At 36.6% G+C, this 16,450-nt stretch overlaps 1 protein-coding gene across 4 annotated transcripts in view; it reads left to right on the plus strand.

Moving 5' to 3' along the window:
• The window catches only part of DIAPH2 (diaphanous related formin 2), an 857,286-nt gene that overhangs the window by 231,668 nt on the left and 609,168 nt on the right, over positions 1-16,450 (plus strand). For all 4 annotated transcript variants that reach the window (XM_059909954.1, XM_059909955.1, XM_059909956.1 and 1 more), the window contains one exon: positions 14,977-15,087. In XM_059909954.1, coding sequence (XP_059765937.1) covers positions 14,977-15,087 — 111 coding nt within the window. The remainder of the gene's footprint in view (positions 1-14,976; positions 15,088-16,450) is intronic.

The following is a 16,450-nucleotide window of genomic DNA, read 5'->3' on the forward strand; positions in this document are numbered from 1 at the left end:
TTGGTCCTATTCTGTCATCATTTTTGTTTATACATACATATGGACACACATATACGCACGTATATAAGCTCATATACATATACATCTATATGTATTGATACACACATATGTGAATGCACTCAATTGCTTCTCTAGCTTTAACATCCAACTATGTTCTAGTGATTCCCCAGGTTTTAAGTCTGGCTCATATCGGTATTCAATCCTACCTGTCCAAATAGCTAACTGCATGTTTTAGAAGCATCATAAAAATTCAAAATTAAAAATAGCATTTATAAGCCATGTGCCAGTGTTCTAAATACTTTAATATGTTACCTCATTTTAAACCTCACAGCAATTCTCTGAGAGAGATAGTAGTAGTATCCCCATTTTATAGATGAGTAAGCTGAGGCTCATAGAGGTTAGATAACTTTTCTAGGGTCACATAGTAAATAGGAAGTAAAGCTCAGTTTAGACCCTAGAGTATCTGGCTTCAGAGTACTTGCTCTTAACCACTATATGGTACCTCCTCTTAGTAAAATGAGCTCATTTTCTCTTTCCCTTAGCATGATTTCCCCCCTAAAAGAAGTCTACTCTTCTTCCTGCCTTTCTCATTTTAGATAATAGAGAGGTATCATTTTCTTCCTGCTCTTTGGTTTTCCTCAAGACTTCATTCTTCTTTGTTCCCTGCATCCAATTAATCATCAAGTCTTACAAAAGACTACAAATCTATCTCAGTCTCTCTATCTCCACTGTCTTTATCTTCTCCCAGCAGTATAATTCCAACAATTTCCTAATTAGTACCCCTGATACAACTGATACATTCTTCCCCAAAACAGACAAATGTTTTGTACTATTGTCGGTTATCCTTAAAAAATAAATCTGATTCTAACATAATAGCATTCCTAGAGACCTATCTATCCTCATGACCCATTGCTTGATAAAAGTGAAAAGCCTAAGCATGATGAATGACCTTTCTCAATGTGGTCCCAACCTAACATTCTGGCCTTACAGCCCGTCACACTCCCAAATGTACCATATGTTTTAGCCATACTAAACCTGGTGTTTCCCAAATATGCTGTAGACTTTTAAATGCCCTCAAACATTTTATCATGCAGAACACTTTGCTTGGAATAACAATGCTTCCCCAGCCATGTTCCTTTCCTCTTGGTAAGGTTTAATGAGGACACAAAGGAAGGCCAATTTAGGTATGTCCTGCATAAGTCAAGGAAGGCTTCAGTGATGAGGTGATGGGTCTTGAAGGATCAATAGGAATTTTCCAGAAAATTATCTTTACTGATAGAAAACCAGTACTATGGTAGGGTGGGAGGCAGGAGAATGGCTTCCAGTAGGTAAAAATAGAGGCCAGAGTAGTCTGCCAGTCCCTTCACAAAAGACAGAGGTAATACCAACGTATAGTTGAAACTGATTTCTACGTAGCCCAGCAGGAAAAGCTAGGGTACACTGAGCATTAGTAATAGTTGTCTTTTTCCCCCTTTAACTTTTATCTTTATTATTTAAAAAAAATTTTTTAATTGAAGTATGGTTGATTTACAGTGTTGTGTTAGTTTCAGGTGTACAGCAAAGTGATTCAGCTATACATATACATATATATGTATGACTGTATACCTATGAATGTGTTTATATATACATTTAATATTCTCTTCCATTATAGGTTATTACAAGATATTGAGTATAGTTCCCTGTGCTATAACAGTAGGTCTTTGTTGGTGATCTGTTTTATATATAGTAGTATGTATATGTTAATCCCAAACTCCTAAGTTGTCCCTCCGAATAATAGTTGTTTATGGAAAGAGAAAGTCATAGAGTTAACCTCCAATGTTGTATTATAAAAACCAGCCCCAGTCTTCACAGGCTGCTATTAGTCTGAAAGGTGCAATGTCTTAAAGTATTTCAGGAGCTATGTGCAGAAGTGTTTTTATTTTAGCATGATTTAATACATCTAAAAAATGTTGTCTAACATGCTGAAAATAATAAAAAAATTGTGCATGTTATAATTAGATATGGTACACAAAAACATAGAAGTAAATATACAGTTGGTTCACTTATCCAGACCTCACTTATTTGAGAGATTTATCATTTTGGAATATAACTCAGAACCAAAAAAAAAAAAAAGAAAAAAAGAAAATAATCTGAGTAGCCTACAAAATGTCACCAAATCCATCAAGTAAGCCTCATGATGACAAAGACCTTTTGGCCTTTAATCAGAGCCTATTAACTCTTTCTTCCTGTGTTATCTTAATGGGCCCGATTTTCTTCCATCCATAGCAGGCTAGAAGCACGAGTTGGGAGGTTGGAAGATGATTTATTCCAGACTTGTGCACTGAGATGATGAAGAAGCAACAACTGACACAATGAAAGCAAGGGAGAAGGAGATAGAAACATAATAAAAGAGTGGAACTGGAATTCAAAAATTATAACATTTGGTTTCATTTGGTGTCAGAGCAAATAGCGCTGTATCTCTCAATAGCTCCTGAGGGCATCTATGTGTTCCATCATCTTTCACTAACTCACATATTTAATCATGCCCCTGAGTCAGCAAAAAAATAAAATAACAAATTATACCTAGGATATTTTAAGAATGTGGGAATTCTGGAATTCTCTTCAGAATGAGTTCCATGCAAAAACAGATGTTCATGCGTAAATAGACAAACCCTCAGGCATATGGACTGATTCTTTGTAGCTTGATTCTTTCCACAGTGGTTCTCAAGTGTTGAGATTTTACTCTAAGCATATTACAAATTAGCTATTAGTGCACTCGTACCATCACATATGAGAAAGTAGCTTTAGATAAATCATTTATTATTTGTCAGTAGAGGTACATTTATAATAAAACAAGGCACTGCAGCTATGAATAAGGAGGAAATTTGTGGAAAAGTTAATGAGTGTGTTAAATATTGTGTTGAAGGAATGTCTGATACTACTTAGGAAGCTAAATAACTTTATTGACAATTTTATACTACTACCATTTTAACACTAGAATTAGTACAATGGGGGGTTGTATAGAAATATTTACACCATGTAGTCATGTTTCAAGTACAAAAAATAACTTCGGAATTAAAGAAGGATGTCTTTTATTTTAAACCTGTTTCAAAGTTGAATAATTGCCAAATCGATCATTTTTGGAAACGGGGAATCACTAGTGACCTCTGTAATATAAAAAGCAACAGACACTTTGGAAGTCATCATATTGGTTTCTACAGCACCATTCAACGCTATTGGTCACTCTTGAACAAAGCTCTCTCCTCCCTCAACTTCTATGATACTAAGCTCTCCTCATTTTTCTTTTACCTCTTTGTTACATTTAAAATCTCCTGTCTCTATGCTTGGCCTTAAAATATACTTATTCCTAGAGGTTGATCCGTAGTCGTTTGATCCTTTGCTCTGGTCCTTTGCTCATTCTGTACATTGTCCTTGGCAGCATTATCCATCCTTATGACTTCCACCAGCACTTCTATGTGATGAATCTCTCTGAACTCTTCTATTCCAAATACATCCTGACTCACAGATTCCATATATTCAGGTACCTTCTGACTGGATTTCAAATTCAGTATTGTCCTTAACTGTACTTTTCTTCCTTATCTTCATCCTCTCCTTCCTACTCCAATCCACTCTCCAACCTTGACCTGCCTTTCTCTCTTTAACATCTTTATTGGAGTATAATTGCTTTACAATGGTGTGTTAGTTTCTGCTTTATAACAAAGTGAATCAGCTATACATATACATATATCCCCATATCTCCTTCCTCTTGTGTCTGCCTCCCACCCTCCCTATCCCACCGCTCTAGGTGGTCACAAAGCACCCAGCTGATCTCCCTGTGCTATGTGGCTGCTTCCCACTAGCTATCTGTTTTACATTTGGTAGTGTATATATGTCCATGCCACTCTCTCACTTCCTCCCAGCTTACACTTCTCCCTCCCTGTGTCCTCAAGTCCATTCTCTACGGCTGCGTCTTTATTCCTGTCCCACCCCTAGGTTCTTCAGAACCATTTTTTTTTCAAAGACATATTCTTTCGTTGTTGGTGTATAGGAATGCAACAGGTTTCTGTGCATTAATTTTGTATCCTGGTACTGTACCAAATTCATTGATTAGTTCTAGTAGTTTTCTGGTGGCATCTTTAGGATTCTCTATGTATATATAGTATCATGCCATCTGCAAACAGTGAAAGTTTTACTTCTTCTTTTCCAATTTGGATTCCTTTTATTTCTTTTTCTTCCTTGATTGCTGTGGATAAAACTTCCAAAACTGTGTTCAATAGTAGTGATGAGAGTAGAAAACCCTGTCGTGTTCCTAATCTTAGTGGAAATGGTTTCAGTTTTTCACCATTGAGAATGAAGTTGGCTGTGGGTTTGTCATATATGGCCTTTATTATGTTGAGGTAAGTTCCCTCTATGCCTACTTTCTGGAGGGTTTTTATCATAAATGGGTGTTGAATTTTGTTGAAAGCTTTTTCTGCATCTGTTGAGATGATCATATGGGTTTTCTCATTTAATTTGTTAATATGGTGTGTCACATTGATTGATTTGCATATATTGAAGAATCCTTGCATCCCTGGGATAAACCCCACTTGATCATGGTGTATGATCCTTTTAATGTGCTGTTGGATTCTGTTTGCTAGTATTTTGTTGAAGATTTTTGCATCTATGTTCATCAGTGATACCAGTCTGCAGTTTTCTTTTTTTGTGACATCTTTGTCTGGTTTTGGTATCAGGGTGATGGTGGTCTCATAGAATGAGTTTGGGAGTGTTCCTCCCTCTGCTATATTTTGGAAGAGTTTGAGAACAGTAGGTGTTAGCTCTTCTCTAAATGTTTGATAGAATTCGCCTGTGAAGCCATCTGGTCCTGGGCTTCTGTTTGTGGGAAGATTTTTAATCAGAGTTTCAATTTCAGTGCTTGTGATTGGTCTGTTTATAATTTCTATTTCTTCCTGGTTCAGTCTCAGAGGGTTGTGCTTTTCTAAGAATTTGTCCATTTCTTCCAGGTTTTCCATTTTATTGGCATATAGTTGTTTGTAGTAATCTTTCATGATCCTTTTTATTTCTGCAGTGTCAGTTGTTACTTCTTTTTCATTTCTAATTCTGTTGATTTGAGTCTTCTCCCTTTTTTTCTTGATGAGTCTGGCTAATGGTTTATCAATTTTGTTTATCTTCTCAAAGAACCAGCTTTTAGTTTTATTGATCTTTGCTATTGTTTCCTTCATTTCTTTTTCATTTATTTCTGATCTGATCTTTATGATTTCTTTCCTTCTGCTAACTGTGGGGATTTTTTTGTTCTTCTTTCTCTAATTGCTTTATGTGTAAGGTTAGGTTGTTTATTTGAGATGTTTCTTTTTTCTTGAGGTAGGATTGTATTGTTATAAATTTCCCTCTTAGAACTGCTTTTGCTGCATCCCATAGGTTTTGGGTCGTTGTGTTTTCACTGTCATTTTGTTTCTAGGTATTTTTTGATTTCTGCTTGGGTTTCTTTAGTGACCTCTTGGTTATTTAGTAACGTACTGTTTAGCCTTTATGTGTTTGTATTTTTTACAGTTTTTTTCCTGTAATTGATATCTAGTCTCATAGCGTTGTGGTCAGAAAAGATACTTGATACGATTTCAATTTTCTTAAATTTACCAAGGCTTGATTTGTGACCCAAGATATGATGTATCCTGGAGAATGTTCCATGAGCACTTGAGAAGAAAGAGTATTCTGTTGTTTTTGGATGGAATGTCATATAAATATCAATTAAGTCCATCTTGTTTAATGTGTCATTTAAAGCTTTTGTTTCCTTATTTATTTTCATTTTGGATGATCTGTCCATCAGTGAAAGTGGAGTGTTAAAGTCCCCTACTATGATTGTGTTACTGTCAATTTCCCCTTTTATGGCTGTTAGCATTTGCCTTATGTATTGAGGTGCTCCTATGTTGGGTGCATAAATATTTACAATTGTTATATCTTCTTCTTGGATTGATCCCTAGATCATTATGTAGTGTCCTTCTTTGTCTCTTGTAATAGTCTTTATTTTAAAGTCTATTTTGTCTGATATCAGAATTGCTACTCCAGCTTTCTTTTGATTTCCATTTGCATGGAATATCTTTTTCCATCCCCTCACTTTCAGTCTGTATGTGTCCCTAGATCTGAAGTGGGTCTCTTGTAGACAGCATATATATGGGTCTTGTTTTTGTATCCATTCAGCCAGTCTGTGTCTTTTGGTTGGAGCATTTAATCCATTCACATTTAAGGTAGTTATCGATATGTATGTTCCTATTACCATTTTCTTAACTGTTTTGGGTTTGTTATTGTAGGTCTTTTCCTTCTTTTGTGTTTCCTGCCTAGAGAAGTTGCATTTGTTGTAAAGCTGGTTTGGTGGTGCTGAATTCTCTTAGCTTTTGCTTGTCTGTCAAGGTTTTACTTTCTCCATTGAATGTGAATGAGATCCTTGCTGTGTAGAGTAATCTTGGTTGTAGGTTTTTTCCTTTCATCACTTTAAATATGTCCTGCCACTCCCTTCTGGCTTGCAGAGTTTCTGCTGAAAGACCAGCTGTTAACCTTATGGGGATTCCCTTGTATGTTATTTGTTGATTTTCCCTTGCTGCTTTTAATATTTTTTCTTTGTATTTAATTTTTGATAGTTTGATTAATATATGTCTTGGCCTGTTTCTCCTTGGATTTATCCTGTATGGGACTCTCTGTGCTTCCTGGACTTGATTGACTATTTCCTTTCCCATATTAGGGAAGTTTTCAACTATAATCTCTTCAAGTATTTTCTCTGTCCTCTTCTTTTTCTCTTTTTCTTCTGAGACCCCTGTAATTCGAATGTTGGTGTGTTTAATGTTGTCCCAGAGGTCTCTGAGACTGTCCTCAATTCTTTTCATTCTTTTTTCTTTATTCTGCTCTGAGGTAGTTATTTCCACCATTTTATGTTCCAGGTCACTTATCCCTTCTTCTGCCTCAGTTATTCTGCTATTGATTCCTTCTAGAGAATTTTTAATTTCATTTATTTTGTTGTTCATCATTGTTTGTTTGCTCTTCAGTTCTTCTAGGTCTTTGTTAAATGTTTCTTGTATTTTCTTGTTTCTATTTCCAAAATTTTGGATTATCTTTACTATCATTACTCTGAATTCTTTTTTAGGTGGACTGCCTATGTCCTCTTCATTTGTTTGGTCTGGTGGGTTTTTACCTTGCTCCTTCCTCTGCTGTGTATTTCTCTGTCTTCTCCTTTTGCTTAACTTACTGTGTTTGGGGTGTCCTTTTCACAGGCTGCAGGTTCGTAGTTCCCGTTGTTTTTGGTTTCTGCCCCCAGGGGGTAAGGTTGGTTCAGTGGATTGTGTAAGCTTCCTGGTGGAGGGGACTGGTGCCTGTGTTCTGGTGGATGAGGCTGGATCTTGTCTTTCTGCTGGGCAGGACTGTGTCCAGTGGTGTGTTTTGGGGTGTCTGTGACCTTATAATGATTTTAGGCAGCCTCTCTGCTTATGGGTGGGGTTGTGTTCCTGTCTTGCTAGTTGTTTGGCATAGGGTGTCCAGAAATGTAGCTTGCTGGTCATTGAGTGGAGCGGGTCATAGTGTTGAGATGGAGATCTCTGAGAGGGCTTTGCCATTTGATATTACATGGAACCACGAGGTCTCTGGTGGACCAATGTCTGAACTCGGCTCTCCCACCTCAGAGGCACTGGCCTGACACCTGGCCAGGGCACAAAGACCCTCTCAGCCACATGTCTCAGAGAAAAGGGACAAAAGAAGCATGAAATAAATAAATTAATTAAATAAAATAAACTTAAAAAATAAAAAAAATTATTAAAAATATAAAAATTAAAAAGTGAAAAAAAAAAAAGAAAGAAGAGAGCAACCAAACCAACAAACAAATCCACCAATGATATCAAGCACTAAAAACTATACAAAAAAAAAAAGAAACCGACAGGCAGAACCCTACCACAAATGGTAAAAGCAGAGCTTTACAGACAAAATTACGGAAAGAAGCATACACGTACACAGTCACAAAAAGAGAAAAAGGAAAAAAAAAAAGTCTATATATAAAAAAACGAAAAAGGAATAGAGTAAAAAAATCAATAAAGAAATCTACCAATAATAAGAAACTCTAAATACTAAACTAAGATAAACATAAAGCCAGGAATAAATTAGATGCAGGAAGCAAGCCCCAAGTCTACAGTTGCTCCCAAAGTCCACCGCCTCAATTTTGGGATGATTCATTGTCTATTCAGGTATTCCAGAGATGCTGGGTATATGAAGTTGATTGTGGGGACTTAATCCGCTGCTCCTGAGGCTGCATGGAGAGATTTCCCTTTCTCTTCTTTGTTCTCACAGCTCCTGGGGTTCAGCTTTGGATTTGGCCCCGCCTCTGTGTGTAGGTCACCTGAGGGCATCTGTTCCCCACCCAATGAGGACAGGGTTAAAGTAGCAGCCGATTAGGGGTATCTGGCTCACTCAGGCCAGTGGGAGGGAGGGGTAGAGAATGTGGGGCAAGCCTGTGGTGCAGAGGTCAGTGTGACGTTGTAACAGCCTGAGGCGTGCCGTGTGTTCTCCCCGGGGAAGTTGTCCCTGGATCACGGGACCCTGGCAGTGGTGGGCTGCACAGGCTCCTGGGAGCGGAGGTGTGGAGAGTGACCTGTGCTTGCACACAGGCTTCTTGGTGGCTACAGCAGCAGCCTTAGTGCTTCATGCCCGTCTGTGGGGTCTGCGCTGATAGCCGCGGCTCACACCCATCTCTGGAGGTCGTTTAGGTGCTGCTCTGAATCCCCTCTCCTTGCGCACCCCGAAACAGTGGTCTCTTGCCTGTTCGGCGGGTCCAGACTTTTTCCCGGACTCCCTCCCGGCTAGCTGTGGTGCACTAGCCCCCTTCAGGCTGTGTTCACTCTGCTAACCCCAGCCCTCTCCCTGGCATCTGACCTCCGAAGCCCGAGCCTCAGCTCCCAGCCCCCACTTGTCCCGGCGGATGAGCAGACAAGCCTTTTGGGCTGGTGAGTGCTGGTCGGCACCGATCCTCTGTGCAGGAATCGCTCCACTTTGCCCTCTGCACCCCTGTTGCTGCGCTCTCCTCTTTGGCTCCGAAGCTCCCCCCTCCGCCACCCGCAGTCTCCACCCGTGAAGGGTCTTCCTAGTGTGTGGAAACCTTTCCTCCTTCACAGCGCCCTCCCAGAGGTGCAGGTCCCGTCCCTATTCTTTTGTCTCTGTTTTTTCTTTTTTCTTTTGCTCTACCCAGGTACTTGGGGATTTTCTTTCCTTTTGGGAAGTCTGAGGTCTTCTGCCAGCGTTCAGTAGGTGTTCTGTAGGAGTTGTTCCACATGTGGATGTATTTCTGATGTATTTGTGGGGAGGAAGGTTATCTCCACGTCTTACTCCTCCGCCATCCTGATGGTCTTCCAGGCCTGCCTTTCTCTTGTTTGCCCATTCCTGGTTAACCTTAGCATTGTCCACCAAGTAGCATAATCGAGAAACATAATAGTCATTTTCAAATATACTCTTTCTCCATCCACCATTCCCTCAGTCACCAAATCCTACCAATTCTACTGCCTTAGTGCTGTACTTTCCTTCCTTAGTATAATAGTATCTACCCACTGCCCCCGCCACTTCTTTGTTTCAGGGCTTTGTCACATCTCAATGTTTTATAATTTCCCTGGACTCTTAAATATCTTCTACCCTTCATTCCAGCCCCTTTTAAATCATTTTCCACAGAGTTATACTTCTGAAATGCCATTCTTGTTATATCACTGCTTAAAATCCTGTAACATCTTCCCATAGCCACTAGGAGTGAAGTCTAATGCTAGTCCACACAAAATATCAATACTTCATCATCTAACTGTCGCTTTGTCTCTAACCTCATATTCCGTCATTCTTCTACATATAGTTTTTGATCCAGTCATACTGTACCCAGTTTCCTGAACATTTTATGCTATTTCATCTCTCTGCCTCCATACCTTTGTACATGGCAATGCCGTGCCTGGAATCCTCCATTTTATGACTTAATAACGTTCTCTGTACGTTTGTATCTTTCTTCATTGGTACTTATTTTGACTCAAACCATCTTTTTTCCTAACTCCCACTGGGCTGGGATAAAGAAAGACCTTGTTAGTGTCAAGAAAGTACTTAATAAGGTCAATGTGTGACTGCGTCAATAACATTTTAAAAGCACAATTTGTCACAGCTAATGGCAATATGGATAATCTGTCTGAGAATGTCCTAGAGTTGGCAATTATTGTACTACATAGCTCTATGAATTATGATCAGACAGATGTTTGTATAGTTTTCAAAGCTGGTGAGTTACAGTAAATAAAAGGTTCTAGCATTTTCCCAGGAATTTTGTGAAGATATTTTATGTTTAAATATTTTCCCTCTCTATCACTTAAGAAACTGAATGCAATTTCTTTTTGTAGTAATATATCTCATGTCAACAAAATTTGAAACATTTAATGACTCTTCACCCATTATATTTTAAACATTTTATTGGCGGCAGTTAGGGGTTACAAAGAAAACCCTAAACAAATACAGAGCCATATCTTTAGGAAGCTTGAAATTTATTTTGTGATATTTCACTCTCTATACCACACCCCACACCCCAGGATGAAGACAATAGCACCCTGTGACTAAAGAATATAGGTGATTATTATACAAAGAATGTATACTATTATGGTAGAGGAAGGATCATAATGTTATAGAAAAATTGATAGTAATTCAGTTTAGTATAATTATGCATGGCAGAAATTATTGGATGCTTTCTCACATGTGCAAAGTTGGTGGTTTTTATGTACATGTTTATGCATTTGTTAAATGGGTTATATAGATATCATGTAAAATTCTCCATATAATATAGGGAGATCATTTAATAGCATTGCAAATACAGAAACTTTTTTTACTGGTTAAAAATCAGAATCGTGGTTCTAGCCTAGTATGTTTATCAATAATGGAGAAAATTCAGACTTCCTATTATTTTTGAATTTTAATTCTCATGGAAGCTGAATTTAAATCAAATAAATGTGGCAGACCATTTTGAACCTTAGATACATTATAAAGAAACTAAGCAACAGATGAAATCTGGCTAGTGGACTCTGTGATTTCTATTTAAAGGCACTTGTTTTCTTTCCAGTACAGGGAAGAATGCTATTCAGCAATGCCTGATTTGTGCATTATAGTGTGGTAGAAAGATTCCAAGACTAAAAGTCATGAGGCCTGAGTTCAAATCCAATCTTTGTGTTTTATTATTAGCTATACAGTCTTGGGCAAATCATCTAATCTTCCTAGGTTTTCAGTTTCCTTATCTTTAAATGAGGATATTGGACCAGAGTATTTTATGTTCTTTCTAGCTTTCAAATCCCGTAATTCTTTATTTTCTATCTCTGGAGTTGGATTTTTGTTTTTTGAAAGTAGATTGATTTTTCATTGTAAGAGGACAATATCATTCAATCATGCTCTTAAAGATTTATATACTTGGAAGTCGAACATGCCAATTTGGAAAGTTCCATTATTCAGAAATGAATTTTATACTGCTTTGGATCTTAGGTTTTAGATATTAGGCCAGAATCCTTTTTAAAGTGTCCAGTGCAGTGCTAGTCAGTCAGACTTTCTGCAGTCTCCTATATCTGTGCTGTCCAATATGGGAGCCACTAGCCACATGTGGCTGTTGAACACTTGAACTGTAACTAATGAAACTGAGCAACAGCATTTTAAATTTTATTTAATTATAATTAAGCTAAATTTAAATTGTAGTCAGTGGCTCTGTATTGAACAGCATGCTCGTGTGTGTGTGTGTGTGTGTGTGTGTGTGTGTGTGTATGTGATGTGTGTATTTGCATGCACATCTATGCTGAATAGGGAGTGGAGGGAGTAGGGTGGCAGGAAGTAAAGGAGAGGCCATTGTTTTGGATGATGGGATGCTGTCCATAGGTCACTGTTCAGGATATACATAAAGTGGAATGTAACACATTCCAGAAACCATTTTCTATCTCCCTTCCTCCCTTCCCCCCTCCCTCTCTCCCTCTCTCTCTTCCTCTCTCTTTCTTTTCTTTCTTTCTGTCTTTCTTTCTTTCTTCCTTCCTTCCTTCCTTCCTTTCTTTCTTTCTTCCTTTCTTCCTTTCACATTCCATTATGTATTATGATAACCACTTTATTTTTATTGAGGTATACTTGATAACCATAACATAACCATTTTATATACTAGACAGCATATTAAAATAATTATATGTTTTTCTAATTAACCTGTAGTTTCAAAGTTAGGTATTCCCAATATTTTAAACATGATGCACTAGTTAAATTTTATTATCTTACCCATCCTTAAAATATTTTGTTGTGTTAATCTAGGAATGGAGTTTATAAGGCATCTGGAATGTGCTGGAAATTATACTATATTTGGAGTAAAGTGATATGTTTAGAATCATGAGTTTCCTCCTTGCTGTGTCACCTTGTATAAGTTATTTATCTGCTTTGAGCCTCAGCTTCATCATCTGTGAAATAAGGATAATAGCAACACTTATCTCATGGTTTTTGTGAGGATGAGATTAGATGGTGAATTATGTAAAGCTCCTAAATTGTCTGGTAACAAAAACTAATACAGCATATTAATGATGATAGTAGTTTGGGGGTTTGTATTTAGCTATGAATTCAGAATCCACACAATGGGTATTTCAATTTATAATTAAATAATAATATATTCTGCCCTTTAAACTAATTACATTTTAAAATTTTAACTTTGTAAATAGTGACAATTGGATTGATTTTGTTCCTACCTTCTGAAAAGGGCAGTAATTGTGTAGTAGTATAAAGGAATGGAGATAATTAAGATGATTTTTTTTGTTCTCCACATTCATACAATGTAAATATTCCTATTAAAGAGCATTGCTTTAGCAGATTATGTTGGAAAATGACATGATAGTATGAATATTCATCTTATGCTATTTGTAAGTAATTAAATATCTATTAGAATTTGATAAACAATAAATAGTACATTGATAAACCAGTGCTGTTACCTGTTTAAACTACTGACTTCAAAGTGTGTGCTATTTTTTACTATAGTCAATGGATGTAACTTCTTTTTTTAGCATTTAGTTATATATTCATACATTGTGTGTTAAGTGAGTATTTAAAAGCATTGCAACATTTATATTATTAAATGTAAAATTATTTTGATGTTACATTCATTAATTTTTTTGGCTTTTACTATTTTTATAACTTCCTGATCCAAATACTTTTATTGTATAAAGGTACAATTCCAAGACTCATTAACTTGTTTCTTATGGAAATGTTCTCTTTGCTTGTAGGGTATTAATACAAGCCATTAAGCTAGAATTTCTTCTGGCAAAAACAATCCTAGCAGATGGCAACTTTTCTCTCTATTAATTTTGGATTGGACATGTATTTTAGCTTGTTCGGTCAGGTCAGAGTTGTAACATAACAAGAATCATTCATGCAAATACAGTCATAATATACCTATGGACTCATACGCTGTGCAAACTTATATTCCAGCCTACTGAAACTATATGAAGACTTAAACATTTTCTTACTGTAAACAGGAAGGTTAAGTAACCCATTAAGGCATAAGCATCATAATAACTTATCTGATATGACTTTTGAGGTAATGCCAAGTCAATGGCAAATATTTAGTCAGATGTCTAAGTGATTTAGCTTGACATTTGAGCATTCATAAGAATTGGGCTACATTGTTCAATTATCATTTAGATAGCTAGTAATGTTAGAGACAACCTCGATAATCCCTTTTAATGCATGCAACTTTTGATTTTTGAACCTGGATGTGAGCTAGATAGGCTAATCTCCCCCAAAACAGCTTAAATGCATAAGATAAAGACATAACAATAAAAGCAATATAGCTTTTAATATTTGTCTCTACTAGAAAAAAATCACTATCATAATAACAGGTCTGGATAAGGTCAAGTCAAAATACATTTGAAATATTTTTCTTTTGCTGATGTGTTTTTCCATACTAACTATTGATATATTTGTGCCCCTTTCTATATATACTTAACATATTTACTAAATCTGGTATTTTCCAGTGGTCCCCTTGCAGTCAGCTCTTTGAACACTACACTCATTGCACTTTAAAAATATCAATTTCAACGTGCAGCTCTTCACTTAAACTATTAGCCAATTGCCTTAGACGTGAGCAGCATTTTCCAAAAATGAGGAATAATCTTTGGAACACTTGGCAGTTAGCATTTGGTTGACACTCTCCTAGCTTGCAATTACCAGAAAATAACTCCCTCCTCTTTTATAATAGGGAACCTCAAAAACAGAAGAAAACCAAAACCCATTTTCCAGCGTCAGTCTAAGTAATGAATCACCTTTACTTGGAAACAAGCTCTTATATTTACTTTATCATGCAATGCACATTAGTATTTGTGTCATAGTGCCTTCTAGTTGATCTTAATTCACTTGCATTCATTTTTTTATATAGTAAATTAATTCATCTTATTCATATAGTTTAATACTCTATATTTTGTGCAAATCTATCCAATAATAGAATGGAGAGAGTGTAACTTAGTGTAATAATTTCTCTAAGTTATCACTGTTCCCTGTTTAACATCAGGGTACTTTTATAGCTTTGTTTGATTTATTTTAGAAAAGTGTTTATAACCATATAGAATTGAGGCCAAGCGCCCTCTGAGGACAGCTGGATATGAAAGATACATTTCATGATCTTCTTAAAGGACTCTATATCCACACTGTTGGAACTTGGAGTTTCTCAGAGAAAGTTTAATATTCCTTCATATTGTTTAGCAAAGCATAGCAGTACTTGACCAACCATCATATTTTCGTTAGAATTTCTCTGGACATTAGAAACTCTACTGTTAATTTTTTTGTTTCTACTGTAAACTCATAATCATTATACTTATATAAACATTTGCATTTCTTGATATATTTCATAATATATGTATGTATTCCTTTAGTAAATGGAAAAAAATTATCTGAATGCATTAAGTATTTCTTTAATTTAAAAAAACTTTTTTTTTTTTAACAAAGTTTACTTTCTAATTGCAGGTGGCCTGCATGCAGTTTATAAATGCCCTTGTCACATCTCCTTATGAGCTTGATTTTCGAATACATTTAAGGAATGAATTCCTTCGTTCAGGACTAAAAACAATGTTACCAGTAAGTGGAATGTGCATGTTTATTATGCTTATGAACTTTAATGTTTTTCTCTCTTTAGACAAAAGTACTTTCAGCAAAGTAAATAAATGTGCCTTGCCGTTTCCTTTTGTAAAGCACTGGACATTTTGTAAGCTTTTTGATATTGCAGTAGTGTTAGTCTCTACATACAACTGATGATTCGGAATTCAGCTAATGATATGTCCAGAAATGATGGCTTTTTTGGTCTTCTTGAAGTCGAAAGGGAACTTTTCTTTGACTTTGAATACTGAGAACATAAAAGACTGCTATTTTTTTGCCATTTCAATTTTTCATTAAAATTTTTTTGCTTTCCTCTTTGATAACTTAGATTGATTTCCTTTATATTCAGCATAAGTATGCATAAAATTTTGATTAGTATATTCTAGACACATAACATAAGGATGGTATTCTTGTTATAATTCCGTAGCAACTTTTCTAAAGAAAAACAATTTTATTTCTTAAATTGAGTGTGGATATCTGCGCTAATTGTGATACTGTTAAAAACATTTTTTTTTTTTTTAAATGAACGTTTATTTGGTGAATCCACTGAGATTTGGGGTTAATTTTTTTTTTTTTTTTAGCTGTGTTTGGGTCTTCGTTTCGTGCGAGGGCTTTCTCTAGTTGGGGCAAGCGGGGGCCACTCTTCATCGCGGTGCGTGGGCCTCTCACTATCGCGGCCCCTCCCGTTGCGGGGCACAGGCTCCAGACGCGCGCAGGCTCAGCAGTTGTGGCTCACGGGCCTAGTTGCTCCGCGGCATGTGGGATCTTCCCAGACCAGGGCTCGAGCCCGTGTCCCCTGCATTAGCAGGCAGACTCTCAACCACTGCGCCACCAGGGAAGCCCAAAAACATTTTTGAAATAACTTTATAGGCTTGTTCTAAGATAAATGAGCACACTTATTCTATAAATAGAAATATAACTACCATGACTTTATACTTCACTTAGTATGTTAACTAAAGAAGGATTTTGTTCAAGACCATGACATTTTTAAAGGAGACAAGTAAAATCTCACTAGTTTCTTTATTTAAGCTGCTTAGACCATACCTGATAAACAAGAAGTAAATGTAGGGGTGGGGAATAAAAGGACTGAGGAAAGAAAAAACAAAATAAAACAAATGTCAATGAGCGTGCATATAAGGTATCCCTAGGGTATTAGAAATACCAAAATCAGGGATATTTCCTGGTGAGGGACTAGTTTGTAGCATGCATCTGTAACTTGTCTTCTGATAGTCTTAACTGAAAGTGGTTGAAACTCATCATCATAAAATATACAGTTGGGTCTATTGAAACCCATTTTAATAAGATATATGATTGGGTCTGTGCGGTTTTAGAAATTTCTATGTCA

Source organism: Balaenoptera ricei, chromosome X, assembly GCF_028023285.1.
Source record: "Balaenoptera ricei isolate mBalRic1 chromosome X, mBalRic1.hap2, whole genome shotgun sequence".
Lineage (NCBI taxonomy): Eukaryota > Metazoa > Chordata > Mammalia > Artiodactyla > Balaenopteridae > Balaenoptera > Balaenoptera ricei.